We start from the raw sequence: 27226 nt of genomic DNA on the forward strand, positions 1-27226 counted from the left end.
CAAAATGGGAAGACACCAAACAAAACATAATGGGAGACACAAAACAAAACCTGAGAAACAAAACAAAATGGGAAGACACCAAACAAAACATAATGGGAGACACAAAACAAAACCTGAGAAACAAAACAAAATGGGAGACACCAAACAAAACAATGGGAGACTTTATAACAAAACAAAATGGGAGACACCAAACAAAACAAAATGGGAAGACACCAAACAAAACAAAATGGGAAGACACCAGACAAAACAATGGGAGACACCAAACAAAACAAAATGGACAGACACCAAACAAAACGATGGGAGACTTTAAAACAAAACAAAATGGGAGACACCAAACAAAACAAAATGGGAAGACACCAAACAAAACAAAATGGGAAGACACCAAACAAAACGATGGGAGACTTTAAAACAAAACAAAATGGGAGACACCCAAAAAAAATGGGAGACACCAAACAAAACAAAAATGGAGACATTAAAACAAAAGGGGACATACCAAAACAAAATGGTGACAGACACTATAACAAAAATGGGAGACACCAAACAAAACCAAATGTTTGGTTTGTTTTTGTTTAACGTCCTATTAACAGCCAGGGTCATTTGAGGACGTGCCAGGTTTTGGAGGTGGAGGAAAGCCGGAGTACCCGGAGAAAAACCACCGGCCTACGGTCAGTACCTGGCAACTGCCCCACGTAGGTTTCGAACTCGCAACCCAGAGGTGGAGGGCTAGTGTTAAAGTGTCGGGACACCTTAACCACTCGGCCACCACGGCCCCTAAAAAACCCCAAATGGGATGACATCAAACCATAGAGGAAGACGAAATTGGAGACAAAAAGACACCAAAACAACAAGAAGATGTCGTCAATTCCCTATATTGAATAGGAGGGAATGGGAGGAAACATAGATAGGTAAAGTGTATGGTCGACTTTAGCTCGTCATTTGACGATGTGCGGGTAGCTATAATGTCCTGTATCAAACGACGGGCCTTGTCAAGAATCTAAAATAATTGTTTGTGCTGTGACTACCTTATTTTGAGTGCTTGAAACACGCATGTGGGTTAATGTTGCATTTATAATTAAAAAGAACAAAAAACGTCATGTTTTAATATAAATTCAATATTTAATGATTTCCCGGTTAGTTCTGTTTGTTTTTTTGATCGGATTTTAATGTTAGGTGTCCAACGTCTTTATCGGGATGTTTTCGTCGTTCCTCGTGTTCTCGCGTGGTCACGTGACCGGCACGAAGGACTACATTAACACTTGGTCGGTAAATATGGCCAGAGCACCCGACCAACGTATTTTGTCGTACAAACAAATATGATACACTTATTCATCGTGCTAAGAAACCGAGAAAAAGTGCTGTACATTCTTCTATTTATTCAAGTATGGTTACATAACGGCGTTATAAACTGGTGTTAATTGGAGAAGTGCCGATTAATTGACTACTTTTTAAGTAATTTTGACGATGTTTGTCATTTTCGTAAGAATGTATAGCACTTTTCGTTGTTCTCATACAATTACCTTCACGCTCTTACCTGTTTCATAAGTATTGATTTAGGGTAGTCGGGTGCTCTAGGACGATTCATAGAGCAAGTGTTAATGTTCATTCTCCAATATTGGAACTCTTCAGTGTTTTAAGTATCGAAATCGGCGTATAGAAACGAACAAACGTTAATAAACGAATGCAATGGATCGTAATAAATTCAATTAATTAACTACAGATGATTTCCAAAGACATAAGGTATAGTTAGAAGTTTTCGGCTGTACACGTGCAAGTTTATAAATTCGTCACTGTGATGAAACCACCGTCCTCGTCGTTGCCATGACAGCCGATCGAAGCTGCGATCACGAATGCACTGACAAAGTGAAAGTTGAAGTATTTTTCGCAACATGCGGTTTAAACATAAAATTACATTCACACCTCATATTGATTGGGGTTGTTTAATCCTACCTGATCAATTGAATTATCAGAAAACTAACAAAAACACTAAAAAACACAGAATGAAGCCTTCGTGTCAGGCAGTGCAGACACAACGCGGGATCTGTAAACAATGTGACGTCATTGGAATGTACAAGTTGCAACAATGTACAACAATGTATATTTTACATGAATACACTAATGAGCAACAAAACGGGACGCAACATTAACCCACATGCGCACGATGACTTCAGTGTGTGTGTGAAACAAAAACGTGCATACATGTATGGTCCATCAGTGGACATAGCCATACGTTCTCTGTACAGTAGGGGAAATAACTGGCTGTTGTAGAAAGAAATAGTGACCAAAAAAACTCAGATCTACATTGGACAAGTGGCGATAATTTTACGACGGCATTTTGCGAGATAATTTATCTATATTTGTAACCATCAAATTATATATTGAATCATAAAAGTGCTAACAAAGTTGAATATAATGATGATTTCAACTGGACATGTGTTCTTGTACTAAGGTAATATCAGGCTTAATAAACAATATCCCTACCTGGCCTTCTAAATATCACTGTATTCAGAGAGAGGGTCATTGTTCAGAAGCATAACTGTTAGGGAGCTTTGTTCACGTGACAACCCAGACAGAGGATATATATATAATATCAAAATTTGCACATTTGAAAATTAGATTTCAGTGTCTATCTGCTTTAGAAAGTTATGTTTCATTATATTCAATACCATTCCATAGCATACGTATAGTAACGTTCACCCTACGTTTGAAAGCAATATGCAAATGAGCCTTGCACCAGGTTTTCGGTTGTAAGTAGTTCTTTATGAGAAAAGCACTGAAGGGTGGATGGGGGCTAGAATAATAGACCCCACAACAACAGGTTTGACGTTACTATGCCCAAATTTAAAATCATATTTAAATGAGCAATTTAAATATTTAAATTAGATATAATCTCCAATTTAACCCCCCCCCCCCCCCCCCCCCCCCTTTTTTTTTTTTTTTGCGTGTCGGGCGGGGGTTGGGTTGTGGTTATAGAAATAGGAGACAAAAACAATGGGATAAAATTCAGACAACAAATTTAAACGTTGAATTATTACTATTCATAATTGAAAGACGACATCGGAATTGACTCCAAAATTTGAGACAGTAGCATATTAGTAAAAACATCAAGTATAAACATGAAAACAAAAGTGTAGGTTAAAGAAAAGAAAAATCACCATGTTTATCTGGCAATAACTGTGACAAACACGTATATTAATATATTACATGTAAAAACCATTTAAAAATATTTTTAAAAAATCCTACCTACAAAAAACCATCCTACCCTGACTTTTTGAAGAGGTGGAACCAGAAACACATAACTTTTTATACCTCAATATAGTATAGGAAGATATTTCACTGTCTGGTAAGCCCAACCATAGGAGGTTATAGTTTGAGGCTGTGACTTTGGGGCTTTGACCCCCTGGACTTATTTCATGATAAATATGATAACTTTATAAGGGACACGCTGAAGCATATACGGACACAGTATTTTTAGTAGTGAGACGATATCAATAGAGAAAAAATTCAAACAAGGGGAGACAATCCCAGAAGTGAAGGGAGACAACACGGGCTGAGGTGACAGTGGCGTAGTAAATCTTTTTTAGGATTGTATGCTTTCAAAAAGGCCCCTGTACCTGTCGGGTTTTAGCTTATCACAAATATGTTATATATTATGTGTACATATTTATGCATATGTGTTGAACAAAGCAACACGATTTTCAAAGTTAAGTAAAAACAAAGGTAAGAAAAATATCTTGATGGAATCGAGCATATAGTTATTGCTACGCCGCAGGGTGAACTGGATAAAAAGAATGGACCCCCCCCCCCCCCCCCCCCCCAAAAAAAAACAAAAAACAACAGAACAACAGAAAATTGAAACAAAAGATTAAGAGTTGAAATATTTAAGATAAAAGGAGACTTCGCATGTAAAAATCATGGTGAAATGACAAGTAGACTAATAGCATAGAAACTTTAGCAAGATTCATGTATATATATATATATATATACGTAGGTTCAAATGAGACACTTGTGTCATCAGTTCAATTTTCTTTGTAATACCAGTAAGATCAGAAACGCTATTATTTATATAGATCTATATACATAATATTGATGTCGATTTATGACAACTTGTCTGCTTGTACTATATATGGTATTTTATAGGAATACAAGTATCCATTCCACACATCTATCATTTGGAGAGGACATTACCAGACCTCAACAAGTTCACAGTAACAGGAGACACGTCGTCTGAGATAATGGAATATTAACGTCTATATAAGTGTCTCTGGCAAGCCCAACAAAGTCATTTGATAAAATGGTGAATGCCGATTAAAGGATTCGTAATATTCATGAGTGTATCGATATCATGACCTTTCACCCGAGATAAACTTCAAACTTTGAAACAGACTTTAGTGAACTCCAAACAGATGTTCGTCATGATAGCCAGCAGCCAATCAAATTGAACTTTACAACGCGGTGTTGGAGTTACATTTCTCTGACCTCGGAAGCAAAGGAAAACACGACGAGTCGGTAACAGAATTTGGATAATTTCTCAAATGAGCTTTCTGTTGAAAATGAACAGGTAAGTCACAAAGAACAGTGAGTTTGTATTCAACAAATCATTCAATGAACCATAACTTCCAAGCTGCGGATTTAGTCAGAAGACTTCGTTTCGTCTAACACGGCCGTGATAGCTCGATTCCTATCTGTTTCATTAATTTTCTAGCATCCCTGCAAGTGATTAACATTGAATCTTGAAATGTGTCTGTTAACGATACAGTATACAAGAAATGGACTGTGACGTTATACCAAACGTACATCAATGGATTGTTACGTTATGGCGGGTATTTCAACTCCGGTGTACATTTTTGTATTCTGTCATGAAGGGAGTAGTAGAATTTGAGGGGTCGTCTCAAAAACTATTTGACCTACGTTCTACTGCAATGGGCCGGTTTCGAAGTCCCAGTATTTTTTGATGTTGAGTAAATTATTTAAACATTGTGACGCCACCACGCTTTGCTTATTCAAAGTTTGTCATTGTCAGCCGAAAGTTCAAAGTTGTCGTTTTTCTGGTCACTCTTTATTTTCTGGCATATTGCCAAAATGAGAAAGCTTATACCCAAATTTTACATGTGGATAAGAAAATTTAGTATATTTGTTGTACATGCAGCCTTCCACAGTATTGTAGCTATTTGATACGGTATCTCACAACTTAGAGAGTTAAACACTTGGTAAAATTGGTAAAAAATGCCACTCCTACCAGTCTAATTGGTTTTAGAATCATTCATGTTGTAAAATACTACGAGGTTGGTAACTCTGTTGTAAAGTCAGTTTCAAGACGTACAGTCTCCCATTTCCAAGATGTCCGTATATTAAAAGAGCGATAGATCTTTTTGGCTCCAAAAAACCGACAACGACCATGGATACTAAATAATTATTTAAACCCGTGAAGAAACAGTTTATTTGATTGATAACGCCACCTGCTTTATTCAGAAATCCAAATTCTTTCTATGTTTTATGCAAGCCAGGATGCTCAAAAGTCTTAATCATCAAATGCAAAAATGTTCGTCTAACGAAATCAGGAGTGTCTTGACTTAATGAGGGAGTTCTCTTGTCTGATTACATAAAACAGTGACAATCACGTATATTGATATATTACATATGAAAACATTTCAAAATATTTGATAATAAAAGAAAACTTTTTCCTAGTCTACTACCTACCATAACGTTTTGAAGAGGTGAAACCATAGTATATGAAAATTAAGGCTCTTCAAGGAGGTTCACTAAAATACTAAGGTGATCATTACAGTTGTTTATTTTGCTGTAAAAGCTGTCTTATTATAACAAACAGTGGTATGGGTTGTATCTGTCCATGCGTTATGTTATAAATGTCCTGCAGTTAGACCATTCTCGCTTTCATTGTCCAGTATTTCATGTCCGATCTTGTGCAACATGTATGGTAATCAGGCTGTGCAGTAATCGATCAAGACCAAGTTTAAAATTATCATGTTGTTTAACAGCATCATAAATCACCAGTAGATCCCAGACTTTAGTTAGAAATGTTATGATCGATTCATGATGAATCATGCATGCTGCGCAATTAAACTGAACTGTTTGTTGACTGCTCCAATACACTGTGTTGCCATGTTTAAATGTGCAACTGCTCTGACATATCTAATCTTCCCACAGGAGAGCATTTCATGCAAAACGTTCTGACCTTACATTGGACATTTGGTCATTTTAAAGAGAGATTACCAAAATTTTCAGTTTACTCCTGAAAAAAATCTTTCCCAATTCACCAATTATCTTCCCAAAATGTGACAAAAAGCTAAAGGGCCAATCCCAAATTAGTGAGAATTTAAAAAAAAAAAAACCTGAATTTTAGTTGAACCAGTTGGATCCGTTGGTCCGATGTCTGTCAAATTTACACTGGAAGAAAATAAAGAACCATCATGATGAGATGTCTAAAGATTAGTGATGCAGTTTATGAATCATTGCCCAATATATATATTTTATTTATTGATTTTATTTCAAATTTCATGATCGTTTTTGCAGATGATTTTACCATGAGCAGTCAGAGCAGCGGTGATCAACCAGATGATACAGAAAATTTAGCCCGCGCAGTAACATTGTCATCGCAAACCCATGTACACCACAGGTCACTGGCGAACCTTACTCAAGGACCAACCGCTTATCAGGTATGTCTGAACCTGGTATACGTACCATGAATTTAGACTGAATTAGCCTTGTTCTTTATCACTAGCACAAGTACCTGCACCTGGTACACGTATCATGAATTTAGATTGAATTAACCTTGTTCTGTATCACTAGCACAAGTACCTGCACATGGTATACGTACCATGAATTTAGACTGAATTAACCTTGTTCTGTATCACTAGCACAAATACCTGCACCTGGTATACGTACCATGAATTTAGACTGAATTAACCTTGTTCTGTATCACTAGCACAAATACCTGCACCTGGTATACGTACCATGAATTTAGACTGAATTAACCTTGTTCTGTATCACTAGCACAAGTGCCTAATCTGGTACACGAACCATGAATATAGACTGAATTAGCCTTGTTCTGTATCACTAGCACAAGTGCCTCATCTGGTACACGTATCATGAATTTAGATTGAATTAACCTTGTTCTGTATCACTAGCACAAGTGCCTCATCTGGTACACGAACCATGAATTTAGACCGAATTAGCCTTGTTCTGTATCTGCTATCGCTAGCACAAGTGCCAGCACCTGGTACACGTACCATGAATTTACGTTGAATTAGCCTTATTCTATGGCACTAAGTAAATTTAACAGTCTCTACTTGGTCTACATCAAAACCAGTATACTATATGCATAAAAAATATTCTTGGTGAAAATTTTAGGAATCGGACATATTTCAATATTTGTTGTCAATTGTAATTAAGCTTTGAATAAGATTAACTGTTACAGAGTTTTAGACGAAGGAACTCCTTGAATACTTGAATCAAATTAATTTGGAATAATTAGAAATTTTGATGAATTTGTATAATTCTGTTTTAAAAATGAATTAAGTCTCATCAGAAAATGGAGTCGCCAAGACACAAATAATACAAGAGCTGAAACATACTATACAAGTATATATATAAAGACCTGTAATTCCTTATTGTAACATATTTCTTTGATACATTAATGAAAAGACTGATTGTTTTTTTTTTGAAGTACAGAAATTATGCCGGGCTTTTCTACTTGCCACATTTTTGTCTTGTGATTAAGTGTTAATTTTGAATTTAAGGGTGCATTATCCAAGTCCACCTTGCCCAGACGAATGTTGACCGGAGGGCCCAGTGCGTCGCCTCCTGCTCATCCCTCACAGTTACCCACCATATTACCAACAGGTACTGTTTATTAACTTTTATGCCTATCAAGGTCAAGGTCACAACCAGTTCAGAGGTCAAATTAACAGCCAGTTCAGAGGTCAACTTATTTGTTTTATCCAGTTTGGATTTTGTAGTGGGTATGTTATGAAGATGGGTAAATATTTTCCATATATATAAATACTAATTCAATATTTTGGATATATATTTCACTTATGGATCGTAATAATTTTTGCTAAGAATAATGTACTGATTAGCTTAATCCGTAACAAGCGACTAAGAGGCTCAGCATGCTTGCAATTGTACTCCATAGATGTTTGTCATCAAGAATTCTGACTTAAAGCTATCGTTTTTCAGATCCAATTATATAAGGTCAAATTTGTGTAAAATTCATGTGATTAAGGTAACCCTCATTCACAAATTCACTTTCCAGGCATACAGATTGGCATTTCAATGGATGCCAGCAAGTCCTTGACAACCACAGCCTCCCTTGTGGCAGTGCCACCCCCAGCCATTGTGAGTGTTGGTATGGCCACACCAAGCATTGTACAAATCAATGCCACTTCTTCCTCATCTCTTCTCAGCCAGGCCCTTCCTCTAACGGGCAATATCAGGGGGGCATCTCAACACCAGAATCCAGCCTTCCAGACGCATCTTCCCAGAGGTAAGTGTTCTCAATTGAATGGGAAATAATCAAGGGGAGATAAGCGAAAATCTTCAGTATTCTCATTGATAACAGCAGAAAGGTGAGGCTTGCTACATTACTTTTGACAGTGAGAAACTCAGCCTTTTACAAGCCTGAGAATTCTCACTGTCAATCATGTGCTGTTCATTTTTGATCCTATGAATATTCCAAAGAAGCTAGAACTTTTACAGGCTCAAATTTCTTCTGGCCCTGAGGACAGGCGTTTAACACAGATCAATATCATTGAATACAGTAATAACATCTGTTTAGTTTACAATACTGAGTACTGACCTTTCTTCCTCTGAAAAGAAGTGTTTTCAATCTGTTTCTTATTCTTCGTGGCCAGATGTAAGATGTTGACAGCAAGGCATATAGCGATTTCAATATGCTGTTGAATTTGACCTTTTGGTATTCGGCAGAAATCAAATGTCAGAGGATATCTCCTGTTATACAATGCAAAAGTGGAGGTTTTTTGGTTGTTTTTTTGGGGGGGGGGGGGGGGGGAAGTTGATTTTGGAGTTTGCTAAAAACTAACAATAATGATAAAGAGGGACAGACGAGATATAGATATTTAATTTTGTGATTTTAAGTGTCCGTTTTGAAGTCATATAGTCAATTAACTAGTTTTAATATGAGATTGATATATAGTGTTACCATTAGTTGTAAAAATAGTGTAATTCTTCCATATTTTTAGGCGCAGCGACTGCAGCCTCTGTCTTAGCCTGTCCCAAGTCTGTGATGACAGCAATGCCAGTATTACGGCACAGTGCGGCTGCAATCCACATCCCGGGGACCACACCTCATGTAGGCCACACCCTCACAGCGCCCAGAAGCCAATTAATCGCATCAAATATCCGACCAACGACGCCCCCTCAAACTCACTCCCCGGCACCCACAGTCAGCCTGGCAGGGGTGGCTACATCAGAAACACACAGGTAAGTGTTCCATGTCAGAAACACAAAGGAAGCCATATCTTCAGAAACATACAGGTAGTGTTAGTTCAAAATATTGAGGTAATTCAACCAATATCAGTTTAAGACTTATTCAAAGACGAAAAAAAAAATTGGTAAATATCACAAATTATTTTTCATGACTTTTTTTTTACGCATAGACTACTATTTTAGTTATGTTGAATGCCATTCTTGCTTTGAGAGGCCAATTTTAAACACAATAGTGTTGATTTCTGGATAAGCTTTTACCATTGACATGAATGTAATTTAGATGAAAAAAACAAGATCAAACTTAGAGTGACATTAATATTGCAGAGAAAAAATTGCTATGTTTGGTTGAAATGGCATATACTGCCTTATGAAAGATACTGATTCAGCAGATTTTAGTGAAATTCACACCCTTGAAGTAAGAATTGTACAGTGTATGAGATCCCTCCTGTGAGAGGACATTTATTTAAAGGAAGCTGATACCAAGACCACAACCCTGATTTCAGTTGTAATTTTAAGATCCGAGACAATACTAATTTGAAAAAATCCAAGTATTTTGAGTTTGTCTGTTCCTTTCATAAGATCAGACACAAAAATGAAAGAGCAACTGATAATTGTCTAAAACAGAGATTTCAAGGAAAGTCTTCGGCATGAGAATCGCTAACATAAGGTGATTTTGAAAATATGTATGTTAACCGTATTTTGCCCTAAAAAGTTTGAAGATAAAAAAAAAACATAATTACTTCACTTGATTTGATAAAAGCTTTAATATGTGATTATATTTTGTAGGGTTGGTATATCTGTCCAAGCATCCGGGGCATCAACCTCTGCCTCCAGCATACACATAAAGCTTCAGTCGCCATGCACCACTGCGGAGCCTCTCACGAAACAGGTCCTGCCTCAGTCAGCAAAGCAGATCCATGTCGCTCAGAACCTAAGCTCCGTCCCTAAAGTCCTTGTGTCTCAGGCGGCTGTCACCCCCATAATACAGCATTCTCTCAAGGCCGCGGCACCCAAACAAAACAAAGGTAGATAACTCTTTTACAAATATAAATGGAATGAGTCCTGACACTTTCTTAATTTTTCAAGCTTAAATCTAAAAGGAAATTTTTTTGCAAGACTTGTGTTTTGTTAAGATACCTTTTAATCAAAACAAGAATCGGGAAGTAAATAATTTCAGTATTCTGTAGCTGAATATTATTTTTTTATAAAAGGATTTTTTTTTCAAGACTTGTGTTTTGTTAAGCTTCGTTTCAATCAAAACAAGAATCGGGTATTAAGTAATTTCAGTATTTTGTAGTTTGAATATTTTTTTTTTTATGCAACAAAACTAAGGGAGGTCATTCATTTAAAATCTGACTGCAGCATTTACATAATCAATAATATATATATATGTGACATGTTGAAATATTACATATCTAATGGAATATTGCCCTTTCAAAACAGTACTTCATCAAAAAAACATTCTTTCCAGCTGCAGTACCAGCAGTTGTGGCAGCGTCTTTATCCTCAACAGGAATCTCCCCCTTGTCCATCCCCTCTGTTACCCCGGTGACGGCACCATCCGCAGCCACTTCTATCCCTATAGGTAAATGGCTTTTTAATCCTCGGTGTGATTAATATATTTGCTCATGAGGATTGGGGATGAGGCACGCGATATATATATATATATATATAGCTATAAGACCTAATCAGGTTGATCTGACTTTAGTTGACAAGTTCTGGACAAATGACAAACTTCCTGTGTAAATATTACTGATATCAAATTTGTTAAAAATTCAGTTAACGTAAGTTCTGTAGAACCACTAACTGTGATGTACTTAAGCTCAGATGCTAAAGATATTATAAAGAACCTGATAAATGTCTGTCATGGGTATGTCTACTGCCAAGGTTCCATCGACTATGTTAAGTTGTGTAGAGCCTTGGTGTGTGGTATCGGGATTTTCCTACAATAGAAACAGGGTCCGTTAAAAGGACCTATTCCCCTTTAAAAAAATCTTGTGAAAATTCCCAATTTACCACTGAAAAATTACAAATTTTGAAGTCACTTTTGAATGATTAAGTAAGTTTTATCTACAAAGACCTATACTAAGGTACTTTTGAAAATTAAAAAAACAGCTATAGATAATAAATGAAATCAAAAATAATATAAATGCAATATTCATCAAAGAAAAACTGACATTTGTATGAATTTCACTATTTTTTGTTTTTCCCAATGTCACATTTTGTCGCGTAGAAATTCCCGATTCAGTGGACCCTGGACTCAGTTGAAAAATTGTAGAGAAATCCCTGGGTATATGAATGATTAGATTTAAATGTTGGTTGCTGATGTTATCAAAATAATTGTTTATATATAGATATATGTCATGTATATGCCTACAGCCAAAGTTCCCCCTGTGAGACAACCGACGGCCCCAGCCAGTTTAGCAGGAATCACGCGAATGTCTATACCTCAGGACACCGGCAGTTCAACAGCAAGTCAGCAGCATACCAAACAGACACTCAGTTTACCCCAGGGACAACCTCTCACCCCACAGACACAGCCCCACCCCCAGGGCCAAACTCATCCTCCGCATACACAGCCCCACCCCCAGGGACAGACCACCAGTTTTGTCCCCCAGGCACACCGGCCAGCAAATATCGCCTTAAGTCACCTGCCCAACCCAGTGACACACACAGACATTCGGCAAGAAAGGTAAAAACAAGATTTTGTTTATTGTTATAAAATTTGTTAATTGACTATATCGTACATGGTCATGGATATAATACCTAGTACTACCTTTTGGTATGAATTTGATGTTCCTTCAAATTTGAAGGATTGCAATTGAAAATAAACAGCAGACAACTATAGGCTTTCTCATACATACTATATAAGGAAGTTCCACACTATATTCAGTGCTAGATATTTACGTTTTGTCTGATGTGTTTGGCACCAAAATGAAGTTGCATAAATTTCCTTTCAATCACATGATCCCCAAGGGAGGTAATTCAGTTAAATCCAAAGATTGGTAAATAAAAATATTTCATATAGATTTAATGTAATTTTGATGTAGACGGATATGAGGGGAAAAAAGAATCTATTACCCATACATTTACTTCAAAATCTATTCATCTCTGTCTCCGGCTGTCATTTAGTAACATTTCTTTCTTGACTTTCTGGTAAAAAAAATTTTTCTTGTAAACAAGATTTTGTTACAGAATGGTAACTTTCCACTGAGATAAATCTTGTGGACACAAACGTAACAGATTCTATTTCCGTTATTTTAGAGTGATCACTTTCTTTATCATGACGAGACAAAAGTTGTAATAAAAGCAGGGAGAATAAACCAGGATGTTAGATAAACTTTAATCAGAAGGAAATTTTCTCTTTTGTACAAGCATGTAGCCACATTTACGAATTTATATATATGAGTATATGTATCATGGCTTTATTTGAATGAGTGATTTCTGATTCATCATTTTAATAGATGATTAGTCAGTTAACCTCCGATTATGACTTAATGATCTGTGATCAATTATGGTTTGTCTATAACATGGAAACTTTCCGGAGTTTTAATAGATTTACAGCATGCTTTAAAAGTGATTTAATGTGAGAACAAAATTACTGGTATACAATATCCCAAAACATAACCACCAATTTTACATATTTTTCTTCGTGTTTATGATTAAGCGATAAATAATCGATCATCAACTGTTAGAGAAATGATGATGATCGATCAGAACTTTTAAAGTATTACTTAAAATGATTTGAATATTGTGATGATCGATCAGGACTTTTAAAGTAATACCTAAAAATGATTTGAATATTGTGATGATCTATCAGGACTTTTAAAGTAATACCTAAAAATGATTTGAATACTGTCTTTCAGACCTGCTGGGATCACACAGCTGCCCCAGTATCCGATGACGTTGCTATCAGAGTACCAACAAATTATGTATCACCAGCTGGCCTCTCAGATACGACCCAATCCAACAGGATTGTGTAAGTAGATGCTAGATAGAGTGAGGTTAAGGAATTATCATTTATTTTACATGCCTTGAAAAACAAAGAAAATAAAAGGACCAAACTTTTTGAAGAAATCCATTCAAACCCAACTGAGTGGACCCAATTTGGACTGAAAAAATGACCTCATTTGTAAAATACCCATAAAATACAGTGGAATTGTGTCGATGATCTTCTGGCTTCCTGATCTGTTGCTAGGGGGCCGCGGTGGCTGAGTGGTTAAGGTGTACCAACACTTTATCACTAGCCCTCCACCTCTAGGTTGCAAGTTCGAAACCTTCGTGGGGCAGTTGCCAGGTACTGACTCTAGGCCGGTGGTTTTTCTCCGGGTACTCAGGCTTTCCTCCACCTCCAAAATCTGGCACGTCCTTAAATGACCCTGGCTGTTAATAGGGCGTTAAACAAAAACAAAACAAATCCTGATCTGCTACCTTGAAACCTGTTTATGTATGAAAGGAGTACTTCAGTAAGAAACCTGTATAATCATAATTATAATTAATATATAAATGTATGAAAGGAGTACTTCAGTAAAACATCTGTCCATAGTAAGGACTCGAGCTTTAGTTTAAATGAACTGCTGTTAATATTTGATTGGTTACTTGCAGTGCCAGCTGCCGGACCACATGGGCTGTCCGTCTCATCTGCCCCGACAGTCAAGTTCAGCCCAGTGACAGTGATGGGCGACCCCCTCAGACTACAGACACTCTCTGTTCAGACGCCCTTCTCTAGTGCTGCCTTGTCGTCCGTGTCGGACAGTATGTATCAAAACAAACTGTAGACCCTGTTTTTACACCAAGGACACATATATACTTACGTATCAGTTGATATTAAATTACTTACGTATCAGTTGATATTAAATTACTTACGTATCAGTTGATATTAAATAACATATTTGATTAAATTATCAGGAACAATTCTTTATGTTATTAAATTATGACGGAATTCATTTGTTCTGTAGTTATTTTATGTGAATATAATCATGCTCATTGAAATGTTTTAGACACTTTTTTGAAATTCATATACGAAAGTATGTTGGAGCTTCAAGAAATGTATGTAACATTAGTCCTTCGTCATTTTAAAGCAATAATTGTCGGAGATTAATTTTTCTGATAATCAGTATTTGACCAATTTCAAGCATTGGCATACAGTGGCATCCATACCTATTCTAATATCTGATAGTAAATTGTTATCAAAATTGCAATAGACACTAAAACAAGCCATATATTGGTGCTTGATGAAGTGATGAATTTATGACATCGTTTAATTACAGGTGGTGTGAGGTCATCGACGCCAAATGATTCATTAAGTGGAATATCCTGTGCTGTGTCTACTGCTTCCATTCCGGTCCCGGCCCTTTCTGCGATTGCCTTGGCCACTTCATCAGCTGTTTCTATAGCCCCGACCCTGTACTCCGTGACCCAGGGGACACCTCATCCAGGCTCCTTGACCCCCCAGCACTCATCTGTTACATCACAGGGCGCAACTACCCCAGTCAGTCAGCCGAATGCCTCACCACGCCCCAGCATACTCAGAAAACGTACTAATGAAGGGTAGGTATATTTCTGACTCTGTATTCATTTGTGGTGGTTTTATCAACCCTTTCACCCCTACTGACCATATTGGACTTCAAATTATGAAAGAATGGCAGAGTCCACTAAAGTTTCTTAGGGTTGAAAGGGTTAATCTTCACCAGGAATAATGGGGAGAGTCGAGGGGTCACTATAGTTGCGTTGGATCTATTTGACTTTCTGGAAATTTTCTTTTCCAGGTTCTATCTCCTACATTGCTTGTCCTATTAAAGAACTTAATACTTAGGGTATCGCTTCACCTTATTTAAAACAAATTTATCATTTTTACGTTCTTGGCCAATAATTTCACATCCTGTGACTGTTATTCTCCGAATGGTCTATTTCCATGTCACCTGTATCATTTCAACCAGGTTATTGTATGCAAAAGTAGCCTTAGTGTTAATTAACAGATAATTGGTTTATAAGTTTATGACATGACGGTCGATTGTAACTATACTACATATAGGTCTGTGAAACTAAGGTCAAAACCGTGTTGTTTATTAGGCGACATTTCATTTCAACAAATTTTATTAACATTTGATTGTATTAGTAAAAAGGATTGAATAACAGGCCAAGCCTATATAAATTCTAAGGTGGCAAGTGGATTATATAAATATAAATATTAAATATATAAATTTACTATGAAATGAATAATTACATGTATAACAAACATTTAAGGGAGGTAACTCAAACATAAACATTCCCACATCATTCATACATTTTGATTATATATACATAGTATTTGATAATACAATATTTAATATAAACTATATCTACAAGAATCAGTTATTGACAGGCATTGACTGACAAAAGGCGACAATATGCTGGGTACTGGTAATGTACAGGTGTTTGATGATGAGTTTTATATTACACGACAGAAATGCCCCGGTCAAGAAGCCTGTTTGTGGTCTTAATACCATGCCAGACACACACAGTCCAAGGCCAGACTCGAGGACTGACTCGGCTCCCCAGTCCAACACCAGTTCTCCAAAGACCCCTGCCACTCCTGCTGGGTAAGTGATTGTGATTAGGCCTAATGTGTGGTGTTAATTAGGTAGCCTAAATCTATTACAATAAGACTCTGTCTCAGAATGACCTTGGCTGTTCATTGGTGATCAGCCCCGCAATTAACAGATAAACTAATTTAATCTAAAAATAACTTACTTACTTTTTTTTGTTTTCTTTTTATCTTTTACCTAAAATTTCAATTTGTCAATATCATCAGAAATCAGAAATCTCACGATACAATACCTATCGGATACTTTTAAGTTGTAATACATTGGTATGCTACACATGTTAAATCAAGAGATAAACATTTTATGACAAGAAGTTGTCTTCGATTAGTTTTGACTAAATTTGAAAAAAAAAAAAATGCTAAAACTTAACAATTAGCGAAATCAGTAGATGTATGACATGGCAATCTTACCTATCTTCTATGTATTTTCTGTTGCTGCATCCTGCCACATTTGTTTTGTACAAGATATGTAAGTTTTGTGATCTTAAATTTTTTTCAATTTCCACTACTGTATTATAAGATGGGGAAAAACAGAAATAAACTATCGCACAAAAAACGGAAAAAAAATAATTATATAATATATACAACATCAATATAATGTCAAGTGTATATAAGTAACATTTTCCTCCTATTTATTGACAGTGAGAGCCAGTCATCCACAGACACAGCTCTGTCAAGTGAAGCTACCACTCCTACTCACAACTCTCTGGGAGATCTAAAAATAAAACAGGAGCCTCTCGACGCTGTGGAAAATGGTGAGTTAGACCGAACATGTAAAACATGGTGGTAACATCGACCGAACATTTAAAATATGGTGGTAACATAGACCGAACATTTAAAATATGGTGGTAACATAGACCGAACATTTAAAATATGGTGGTAACATAGACCGAACATTTAAAATATGGTGGTAACATAGACCGAACATTTAAAATATGGTGGTAACATAGACCGAACATTTAAAATATGGTGGTAACATAGACCGAACATTTAAAATATGGTGGTAGCATAGACTGAACATTTATAACAGGGTGGCAACATAGGCCGAACATTTAAAACAGGAACCACTCAACGCTGTGGAAAATGGTGAGTTAGACCGCATGTTTAAAACATGGTGGCAACATAGACTGAACATTTATAACAGGGTGGCAACATAGACTGAACATTTATAACAGGGTGGCAACATAGGCCGAACATTTAAAACAGGAACCACTCAACGCTGTGGAAAATGGTGAGTTAGACCGCATGTTTAAAACATGGTGGCAACATAGACTGAACATTTATAACAGGGTGGCAACATAGACTGAACATTTAAAACAGGGTGGCAACATAGACTGAACATTTAAAACAGGGTGGCAACATAGACTGAACATTTATAACAGGGTGGCAACATAGACTGAACATTTAAAACAGGGTGGCAACATAGACTGAACATTTAAAACAGGGTGGCAACATAGACTGAACATTTATAACAGGGTGGCAACATAGACTGAACATTTAAAACAGGGTGGCAACATAACTGGTGAAAGATTCATTTAATGAGGAAAGATATGCAATTTGATACTGTGAATGTGTAGTTCACTGAACATTGTATTCAGCCCGGGCCAGCCGTCTTTTGTTGTCGTCCGTTGCAACTAGACATGCACTAAAATTTCTTTTTTTCAATACCACAATTCCAGGAGGTTGATATGTAATAATCATGTATTAAAAAGGGGTATGAATTTGAGTTCCAAATCCATGACCCAAATCATTTTTAAGATTCACATGAAAACTTCATTATTTGAAGAACAGGTGAGCAATACAGGCCCATTGGGCCTCTTGTTGTGGCATGTAAATGATATAACAGTACCGTAAATATTCGCGTATAGTGCGCACTTTTTTTCAAAATTTGACAAGTGAAAAAGACCACTGCGCACTATACGCAAGTACAAGCCTTTTCCCAGTCAGAATGAATGTGATTTGACCGAGATTTGTGATCGTTTCCTTTCAAAGCAGGATTGATTTAATACTTATATATATATATATAAAACATATATAAAGCATTAAGAAAGTAATAGTTAACAAATAATCAAAGAAATGAATAGTTATTTTAATGTTTAATTCCTTGAAATTGTGTATTTATCAGCAATTACGTGGATTTATCTAAGTCGATCGTGAGCCACATGTTCCGTACACATACGACCTCACTTGAGCATGTTCCCGTATTCAGGTCCAAAACGATGTATAACATCTCAATTAACATCAAAAAATTCTTGAAATGATATAGCAGTACTTAGTTATTTCATACTTCTAAATTAATCACCTTATAAATCCAGAATGTTGCCAGAAACTGATAACGTTCAACTTGTTTATTTACGGAAGCTGTAACAGCACGCATGCGCAATTAGCACGGGTAACACTAATGCCTTGATCTCATGCGGCAGTCACTGACCAACTGGCCATATAAAATACGATATGACTGTGAAAACTACCGGGGTACTCTTATTTATCGTCTGCACTGTAGATTTATCCTTTACACATGTTAATTTATTGATATAAAAGTTGTGACCAGCACGACGACTGCAGACCTGTTTCCGTACTGTATACAAAATGGCGGCCTGTGTTACATTACGTAGCAGTCAGCTTACTAGTCAATCTTGTTATAATTGAGCTTAATTAGCTTTGTATGTTCGTGGACAGATACCACAAGAGATCATACCTGCGTGAAAAACACAAGGTAATTGAGGGTAGGATTAATTATTTTGTTGGTACAACAGCGTAGATGGGACCTAGATGGGACCGCTACAATTTGCAAGCTGACTAGGCCTGTGGCGGTATAATGTAAACAACCTGTCAATCCAATGTGTCAAATCTGACCGGTGATTCCAATTAAATGTGGTACATTGTAAATAAGCTTTTATAAGTTACAAATTCCTATCATCTTATGCTTTAGAATTCATCTACCGCTCAGTTGAAAATTGTTTTTGAAAATGAACCTCAAAAACGTACCTGCGCACTATACGCGAGTGCGCATTATACCCAAATATTTACGGTATTTCTTTGCATTTTCCTTCTTCAGGTATTCATGTCATAATGTTTATGTGAGAATCGTCGGTATTTAACATGAGGTCGTATATATGTACATGTTTGTGTTGTTCAGGGTTCCCATCTTTTAATGATGTCTCTGGATAGATGAGAATCGTTGGTATTTAACATGAGGTCGTATATATGTACATGTTTGTGTTGTTCAGGGTTCCCATGTTTTGATGGTATCTCTGGTAACGTGAGAATCGTCGGTATTTATCATGAGGTCATATATATGTACATGTTTGTGTTGTTCAGGGTTCCCGACTGCTGGAGCTATCGCAGCATCCCTGTCCGCCTCTCTACCCAATTCTGTGGAAGCTTCACCTAGAAAGAAACCCAGGAAACAGTTACTGTACGTATAATAAATATACCTACTAAGTCAGAAGTATCATACAGATATGAAAACTCCTTGAATTTCAGCACTTGCCTGTTTAAAGTCCTGAAATTCAGTGTTAAGCCTAAAAGTCTTAAGAATTGGTATGCATGATTTGGAAAGTCCATGAAATTGTGTTGAAACATTACAGATAAATACATTTTGCCTAATTTTTTTTCTGAAGTTGTCCTTTGCAACTGATTTAATATGTAAAGTTAAACAACTTATCAATTGGAAAGAAAATACTTTGGTATTTGTCTTCGTATTCTGTTACAAAATCATACATATATGTCACCAGAATTCTATCATAATCTCAGAATATCTTGGAATTCGATGACTCAAAGTTCGTAAGAACGGTATGCGAACTTATAGCAAACTTATAAAATATAAATCTGTATGAACCATGCGTCAGAGATGACCCTGTGAACCAGATATTGTGACACAATTTTGATTGAAAGGATTACTTCCAGTGCTATTAGTTAATTTTTATTGGAATTTATGAAAACTTTGATCCTTGAATTTAGCATTTGATTTTGTGTTTGTTACATCATATCATTGGTAGTTTGTGTTGATATTTTCAGGCATGCCAACGAAGAGCTCCGTGATAACTCCTCAACAGACGAGGATGTAGAGAAAGTAGAAGAGATCAAAGAGGAAGTATCAAACCCAGTGAAGAACGAAATGAAGGATGGTAAGGGATAGATGAATCAAACCTCAAAGATAACAATGAGTTGTCACCTGTTAATAGTCCTGATATCTTGAAGGATTCTGTATTAGGACTGAGGGGCCATGGTGGCCGAGTGGTTAAGGTTTCCCGACACTTTATCACTAGCCCTCCACCTCTTGGTTGCGAGTTCGAAACCTACGTGGAGCAGTTGCCAGGTACTGACCGTAGGCCGGTGGTTTTTCTCCGGGTACTCCGGCTTTCCTGCACCTCCAAAACCTGGCACGTCCTTAAATGACCCTGGCTGTTAATAGGACGTTAAACAAAACAAAACAAAGTATTAGTTCTGTACCATATTTATCGGACAATAAGCCAATGCCTGATATTAATAACAAGCCCATGTATATCTTGCAGTTTCACTAAATCTTCAACAAGTGATATTTTGTGTCTTGCAGTAAGCCCATCCCTGGCTTTGCTTCATAGTTTAGTTTTTTGGTCCTCAAGGTTTATTGAAGGATAGATACTTAGTAGTTCTGGTCTAGTTTGAAGATCTCTAGAATCTGTGTATTGAATGATCAGATACTATATCGATTCTGATTACTATTTTAACTCTTTCTGTGCTGTTGTCAAATATAGTCAGCAAAAATATAACCTTGTGTACAAGATATCTCCTGAACCACATCAACAGGGTCTACACTGGATTAGATTTGGTGGTCATTAGTCAAGGTTAACGGTCAAAGGTCACAATTGGCCACTTTTGAAGTAAAAGCAGTCTTTGTACATGATGTCCCCAGGGCAGATTTAGTTTATATTCCCACCATCAACTTCTATCTCATCCTGATGTATACAGTTTGTAGTTTTTGTTTCACGATTCAGAATATATTGATGACAAATGTGTACCATTTATCGTTTTTGTCAGAAACCTATTGTCTGTTTCAAAAAACATTGATGACAAATGTGTACCATTTATTGTTTTTTGTCAGAAACCTATTATCTGTTTCAAAAAACATTGATGACAAATGTATACCATTAATTGTTTTTGTCAGAAACCTATTGTCTGTTTCAAAAAACACTTAAGACAAATGTGTACCATTTATAGTTTTTGTCAGAAACCTATAGTCTGTTTCAAAAAAACATTATGACAAATGTATGCCATTTGTAGTCTTCTAATTGTTTGTTTCAGAAGACATCAAACAAAGGTTTATAATTTCTAGATTTTGTTTTACAAACCTTTCGTCTGTTTCTGAATATATTAATGAATATTGTACAATTTGTAGTTTCTGTTTCAGAATATGTTGATGACGAAGGTGTGCGATGGACCATTGAGAAAACTAAACCATCCTTATCTCTACTTAACTTTTATAATATTTCCTGGAAACCCAAAAATAACCATTTCAACAGATATACAGATGTAAAACCTAAAGGTAAGTGTTTTTAGGCCTCTAAACAAGGTTTTACTTCCCCTGTGGCTTGGAGTTCTCTCCCCTGATTTTGACAGGCGCCGGCAAAATCATATCCGATAAAAAAAGAGCCGACCAGCGGCCTCTTATGCTATATGGGTAACCCAAGTCTATGAAAATGGTAGTTGCTACTCCTGCTTAATGTTTTAAGCATTTTGGGAGTGGGATAACTGGTTCTTCTGTTGTTCTGGTGTCCTGCTGGGTGTCTTTGGCAGTATGTTTCAGTGAGGTAGCACTATAAGGTTGGCAGCAGTTTGTGCACAAAGAGACAATCATACTCCCAAAAAATAAACACTCGCCACACGCAAGCATCTCAAACACATGGGAGGCCGTCCTTAAATGACCATAGCTCTTGATAGGACATTATACAATACAAACCACACAGGGGAGGCCGTCCTTAAATGACCATAGCTGTGGATAGGATGTTATACAATACAAACCACACAGGGGAGGCCATCCTTAAATGACTATAGCTGTGGATAGGATGTTATACAATACAAACCACACAGGGGAGGCCGTCCTTAAATGACTATAGCTCTTGATAGGACTTTATAATTACATGTATACAATACAAAAGTAAATCTCACTGTTCTGTGTGTGTTGTGCATTATTGTAGTGATTAGATGCCGATTATAATAGTTTGCCTGAACGTTCTTTTGGAAACAAACATTGTCCTTCAGTTATATAGGGAAATAAAGTTTATCTCCCCCGATATCTGATGTGTTTTGAACATTAATGCCCATCACTTTGGTTGTTAGGAGTTATGCAGTTTTGCCATTCACTCCTTATAGTTACAGTAGGTTGGTATTCTGCATGAACGTTCTTTGTGGAATCAAACCTTATTGCTGTGAAATCAAATCCCAAATGTGTAGGTTATTTAGACCTAAACCATCGGTAACCCGACCAGTCCCTGAACAGGACTAGGGCTTGAAGTCGAACACCCTTCGATTTTCCATTTTCATTCCACATATTTACCAAAACCTCTGTCCCTGTTATTATGGGGTGTATTGAGACTTTTCTATCTCTGATAATTTAGCTGTCCAACGAGTAAGTTGTTTTCACAAAACTTGAGCAGATGATTCAGAACAGCAAAGTCACAAATTGTGTAACATTGTTTCCTAAAATGTTGGCATCTTTCAAGTGATTGTTTCTGTGAAATATCTATAGCAATATTTCAAATATAAAGGAAGGAAGACATCCTCTGTGTATCTGACAAGATTAAGAAAAAATGCAATGACTCAGATCATGGACTTCGATATAGATAGGTGTATTTGGGCACATCTCCTGCCTGCCCCTTGCACACCGATACCTGTCAAATCACCACAATGTCTACCTGGAAAATATGTGATTTTGCATTATGAATAAAGAAGTTATATTAGATAATCTGTTATATTAGATTCTCCATATACCGGCTCTAGGTGCAGAGACAGTATGGATGCAGTTTTTGATAGCTTCTAATGTTCAAGTGAATGAATTTACAGTTAGAATATCAAAAATGATTCGGGGTACACTTTAATGTAGTTAGGAAAGAGTGACATGACTAAGGCCTGTTGTACTCAATGTTGTTGTTTATGATCAGATGAGCGACGCCCCACGGTGAATGAATTGTCCAATCAGAGAGGAGTGATGCAGAAAGCCAGCGGCTGGAAGCTGTTCCATGTAGCGGCCCAGCTGGATGATCTAGTGAGTGACAATTTGGAAATGTTCACGTCCCAGAAACAGGTTCTTGCTAATAAATCTTACGGCTAAACTGGGACCAAATTAGGCGTTGAAATGAAAATGTTTATGTGAAATTACTGCCACTATGGGTAGACTAGCAACCTCAATGAGCTTAAATTCTACAGTTTAAGGGGTTAATTTTGTGCTGTTCTAAATCTCTTTATTGATATAAATGTAAAAATGAATTTATGACTTACACCATATGTATATAAAATTGATGCAAATGCAATCGTGGGTATTATGAAAAGTAATCAGTTGTGTATTTCAAAAATAGAAAAAAAGAAAGAGAGAGAGGAAAAAAGGGAGGGGATCAGTTGGTCTCATTGTTATAATAGACAATTGAAATTCAACACAGAATAAATGAATTTAGACTAACACCATAATATATATAAGATTAATGCAAATACAATCATGGGTAGTATGAAACATATTCAGTTGTGTATTTCAAAACAAAAACAAAGAAAGAAGGGAACAATTGGGTCTCTCATTGTTATTAGTTGAATTTGAAGACTGTTTGTTTATTTAGAGCTAAAAAAAATTCAGACGGAGGTTGAGTGTTTATTTTGAGTTAAATGTTTTTCAGACAGAGCTTGAGTGTTTATTTTGAGCTAAATGTTTTTCAGACGGAGCTTGAGAGAACACTGGGCAGTAAGGTGCTGTTTTAAGACTGTTTGTTTATTTTGAGCTAAATGTTTTTCTGACAGAGCTTGAGTGTTTATTTTGAGTTAAATGTTTTTCTGACAGAGCTTGAGTGTTTATTTTGAGTTAAATGTTTTTCAGACGGAGCTTGAGAGAACATTGAACAGTAAGGTGCTAACCTTACAGTCATCTCTGGCCCCACAACCAACTTCTCGTCACAGTCTGATGGAGGACGACCTCGGCCTTCTTCACGAACTTACACAGGTATTATCATACAGTCTTTAAGGGGCCGCGGTGGCCAGTGGTTAAGGTGTTCTGACACTTTATCACTAGCCCTCCACCTCTGGGTTGCGAGTTCAAAACCTACGTTAAATGACCTTGGCTGTTAATAGGACATTAAACAAAAACAAACTAAACCAAATCATACAGTCTTGAAAAGAGCATTAGAAGTAGTATCCCAGACATCACTAAAGATGAATTGAAAATCATTAAATTTGATTTAAATTTTTCACAAAATTTGCTTTTTCTTTAATATCCACTTTTATGGATGTGAAATGTTTTAACAGACCTTGAATTTGGAATTAGAATTTGATACGTCGTCAACACTTATATGTGTTTTAACTAAGGTTGTTTTGCTTTTAGTAATATGAAATAGGATATTGTTTTTGACAGATTGAAAATGTGAACCTATTATCGTGTTGGGTAGTGGAAAGATTTTTCTGTTTTACCATCCAATTTGATAATACCGTAAACATCTTTGTAACAATTATTTTGGAAATTATAATATGGGTTTAACATTAAATCGCTTAAGACTTCTCGGTGACGGACATCAGACCGTTTACGATATCGACAGCCTAATAGGTAGTCACGTTGTTAATTCTTACTATGTCGTGTGGGTGGTGTTTCATAACGCACACGCCAAACGAAAGAGGGCGGAGCTGCAGTTCAAGGTGTATGCATGTATGGCCAATACTTCAGACAAGCTCCATAGCATCTTTTCAACAATCTTGTGCCCATAGTTTATATGTTTTGTCAGGGCATCAATAAATATTTTCCATATTGATATTGTAGACATCAGAAGGGACCTAGCTCATACATTAACAGTTGCTGTGTAAGCACGCATGATGTGCACATTAGATATATTCGAATCACAGTTGGGTTTTTTTGTAAATTCTGTGATGTGCACATTAGATATATTCGAATGATAGGTTTTTTTTTTTGGTTTTTTTTTGTAAATTGTATTGAATGCACAAAGGAATCATTACTTTTCTTTTAGATTGATAAATATTTTGCTATAAATATTTCAAAATAAAAAAATTACCAGAAGAAGCTAACCTTTCAGGCAACAATGTTTATTTTGACAATTGTCTGAATAATGATCTGCTGTCCCGAGTTGTCTGCCCCATAGCCAGATTTCAATTAGGTACCATACTTGTTGTGGGCAACTGACAAACCAATACACCTGACCTGACTATGTATGAGGCTGCCGAAATTGTCAATGAAATTTCAATCGCTTTATTTATTTTTCACCGTTTTTGCCCAAATAAGAAAGTGAAAAAACAGGGAAATTTTATTCTGTTTCTCAATTTTTTTAAATAAATTCTTATGCTTCAAATTTTGATAAAACCATGGAAATTTGAATTATAAGGAAAAAACCTTTTTCGTTATGGTGTATAATATGATTTCTTTTCTCCACACAGGGTAACATTCAACGTTCAAGACTAATATCCGACCAGCTGGAGGAAGCAAAATCTAACATGTTCAAAGTGCTGGACCACAAAACCAAAATTACAGAGATTATTAACAAACACATGAGCAAGAGACCTATCAAGAAAAAGGAGAGAACGTAGCAGGATGATTGAGATGTTTTAAGGACGAATAATTGTGTTCAATACTAGGAAGCATAGGGCAATCACTGTGACCTTTCGGTAATGGAAAGGGAGAACATCATTGTGAGATGAGGTAAAGAGTTTCCAGGAAGGACAGAGTGTGAAGTCTATTTTATGGAAATCCAAATTGAGGAACACTGCCAGACGTACCTTGCTAATGGAGGGACAGGAAACATCAGGGGTTGTGTGGGAAGGTGTTTTATTCTGTGAAAGGGGACGGCAGGAAACCTTTTTCTGTAGATGATGATGGCCTTGAGTAAAAAATGGAAGGTTAACATACAGAGGGAAGGAATCAACTGTGCGAGCTATTTAAGAATGGAAAACCACAATCAAGGGCAAAGTCTGAAATGCCTTGTTAATGGATGGACAGGAAACATCGGGGGTGGTGTGGAAAGGCAAATATGCTCTATAGATGAATGCATGAATGTAAAAGTGTATGGTAGGTCTAGAGAACATCAGGGGTCGTGTGGAAAGGCAAATAGGCTCTTTTAAGTGGATCTACTTAGATGACACTCTGATGAACTGTGAAAGTATATCAGAAAATTTGAAGCAGCTATATCATTGAAAGAAGTTATCTTGCAATGTGAATATTAGTAAAATGATTTTAAGTTTATTTTATACAAATAATGAGGTTTTGATGTGGAAGTATTGAATGTTAAGGTGCTTAACTAGTAGAGGAAAGTCTGACCTTGTTGAATTATATAATGAAATTTTGTTGAGTGCTATGATCAGGAATGAGGCAAAATGTTAAAAGTATAGAAAATGGCAGTGATGTCTAATGATGAAGAAAACCAAACGGACTGTTCTGAAATATGTAGGAGGAAAAGTTATATACATTGTATGTATAACACGGAAATAGAGAAAAGAAATATAACAGTTTTTATGGATGGAAACATTTTTTTACAAATCGTTAGCGGTATAATATGAATTGTTTGTATGTAATTCTACAAAATTACAGCAGTTTGTCTTAATTTACATACCAAATACAGTACACACCTGTGCTACCAAATGAACTTTACCATAAACAAAGGTTGGAAGAGTCCAATTTGGGGAGGAAGGTGTGATAGGTTGTGAGAAAGTTTCGTATTTAATGAAGATTGCAAGAATTTAAAGAATGACTAATTCACAGTTGAGTGAAGACTAAGCAATCAAGTCATTGATAAAGGGATACTTTCTCCAGATATAAATGTGTTGATGAATTTATATATGTATTAAATATTTGAGAATGAGTCCTCATTAATAATAAATATAGAAATACAAATTTACTGCGACTTTTATTGTTCATTTTGATATTTTGTACACAGGCAATATTTCTTCACGTGAAATTTCAAGTGAAATTCACGTGAATTTCACTTTTTTGCCCTTTTC

General features: G+C 36.3%; 1 protein-coding gene across 4 annotated transcripts; it reads left to right on the forward strand.

The window, feature by feature from the left end:
• Positions 1–4442: 4442 nt before the first annotated feature.
• LOC117342225 (histone deacetylase complex subunit SAP130-A-like) lies at positions 4443–27123 on the forward strand. Of its 4 annotated transcripts, none has more exons than XM_033904278.1 (19): positions 4443–4558; positions 6532–6674; positions 7758–7860; positions 8273–8503; positions 9219–9459; positions 10252–10490; positions 10937–11050; positions 11845–12157; positions 13332–13444; positions 14071–14220; positions 14736–15015; positions 15912–16046; positions 16691–16803; positions 19370–19466; positions 20069–20178; positions 21429–21575; positions 23191–23294; positions 24111–24233; positions 25670–27123. In XM_033904278.1, the coding sequence occupies exons 2-19, from the start codon at positions 6543–6545 to the stop codon at positions 25817–25819; spliced, it is 2895 nt and encodes a 964-aa protein (XP_033760169.1). In that variant the 5' UTR covers positions 4443–4558; positions 6532–6542; the 3' UTR covers positions 25820–27123. The 4 variants fall into 4 exon arrangements, with proteins under 4 accessions (XP_033760169.1, XP_033760170.1, XP_033760171.1 ...); XM_033904279.1 differs by having other exon boundaries at positions 21441–21575; XM_033904280.1 differs by lacking the exons at positions 24111–24233; positions 25670–27123 and adding an exon at positions 23954–24010.
• The last annotated feature ends 103 nt before the right edge of the window (positions 27124–27226 follow it).

This window comes from Pecten maximus, chromosome 14 (genome assembly GCF_902652985.1).
Source record: "Pecten maximus chromosome 14, xPecMax1.1, whole genome shotgun sequence".
Classification (NCBI taxonomy): domain Eukaryota; kingdom Metazoa; phylum Mollusca; class Bivalvia; order Pectinida; family Pectinidae; genus Pecten; species Pecten maximus.

Excerpts from the sequence above, each read along its gene's own strand:
- LOC117342225 (XM_033904278.1), top strand. The coding sequence starts at position 6,543 with ATGAGCAGTCAGAGCAGCGGTGATCAACCAGATGATACAGAAAATTTA. Across the intron at positions 7,861-8,272 it reads ACCCACCATATTACCAACAG|GCATACAGATTGGCATTTCA; the intron begins GTACTGTTTATT and ends TTCACTTTCCAG. Across the intron at positions 14,221-14,735 it reads CTTGTCGTCCGTGTCGGACA|GTGGTGTGAGGTCATCGACG; the intron begins GTATGTATCAAA and ends GTTTAATTACAG.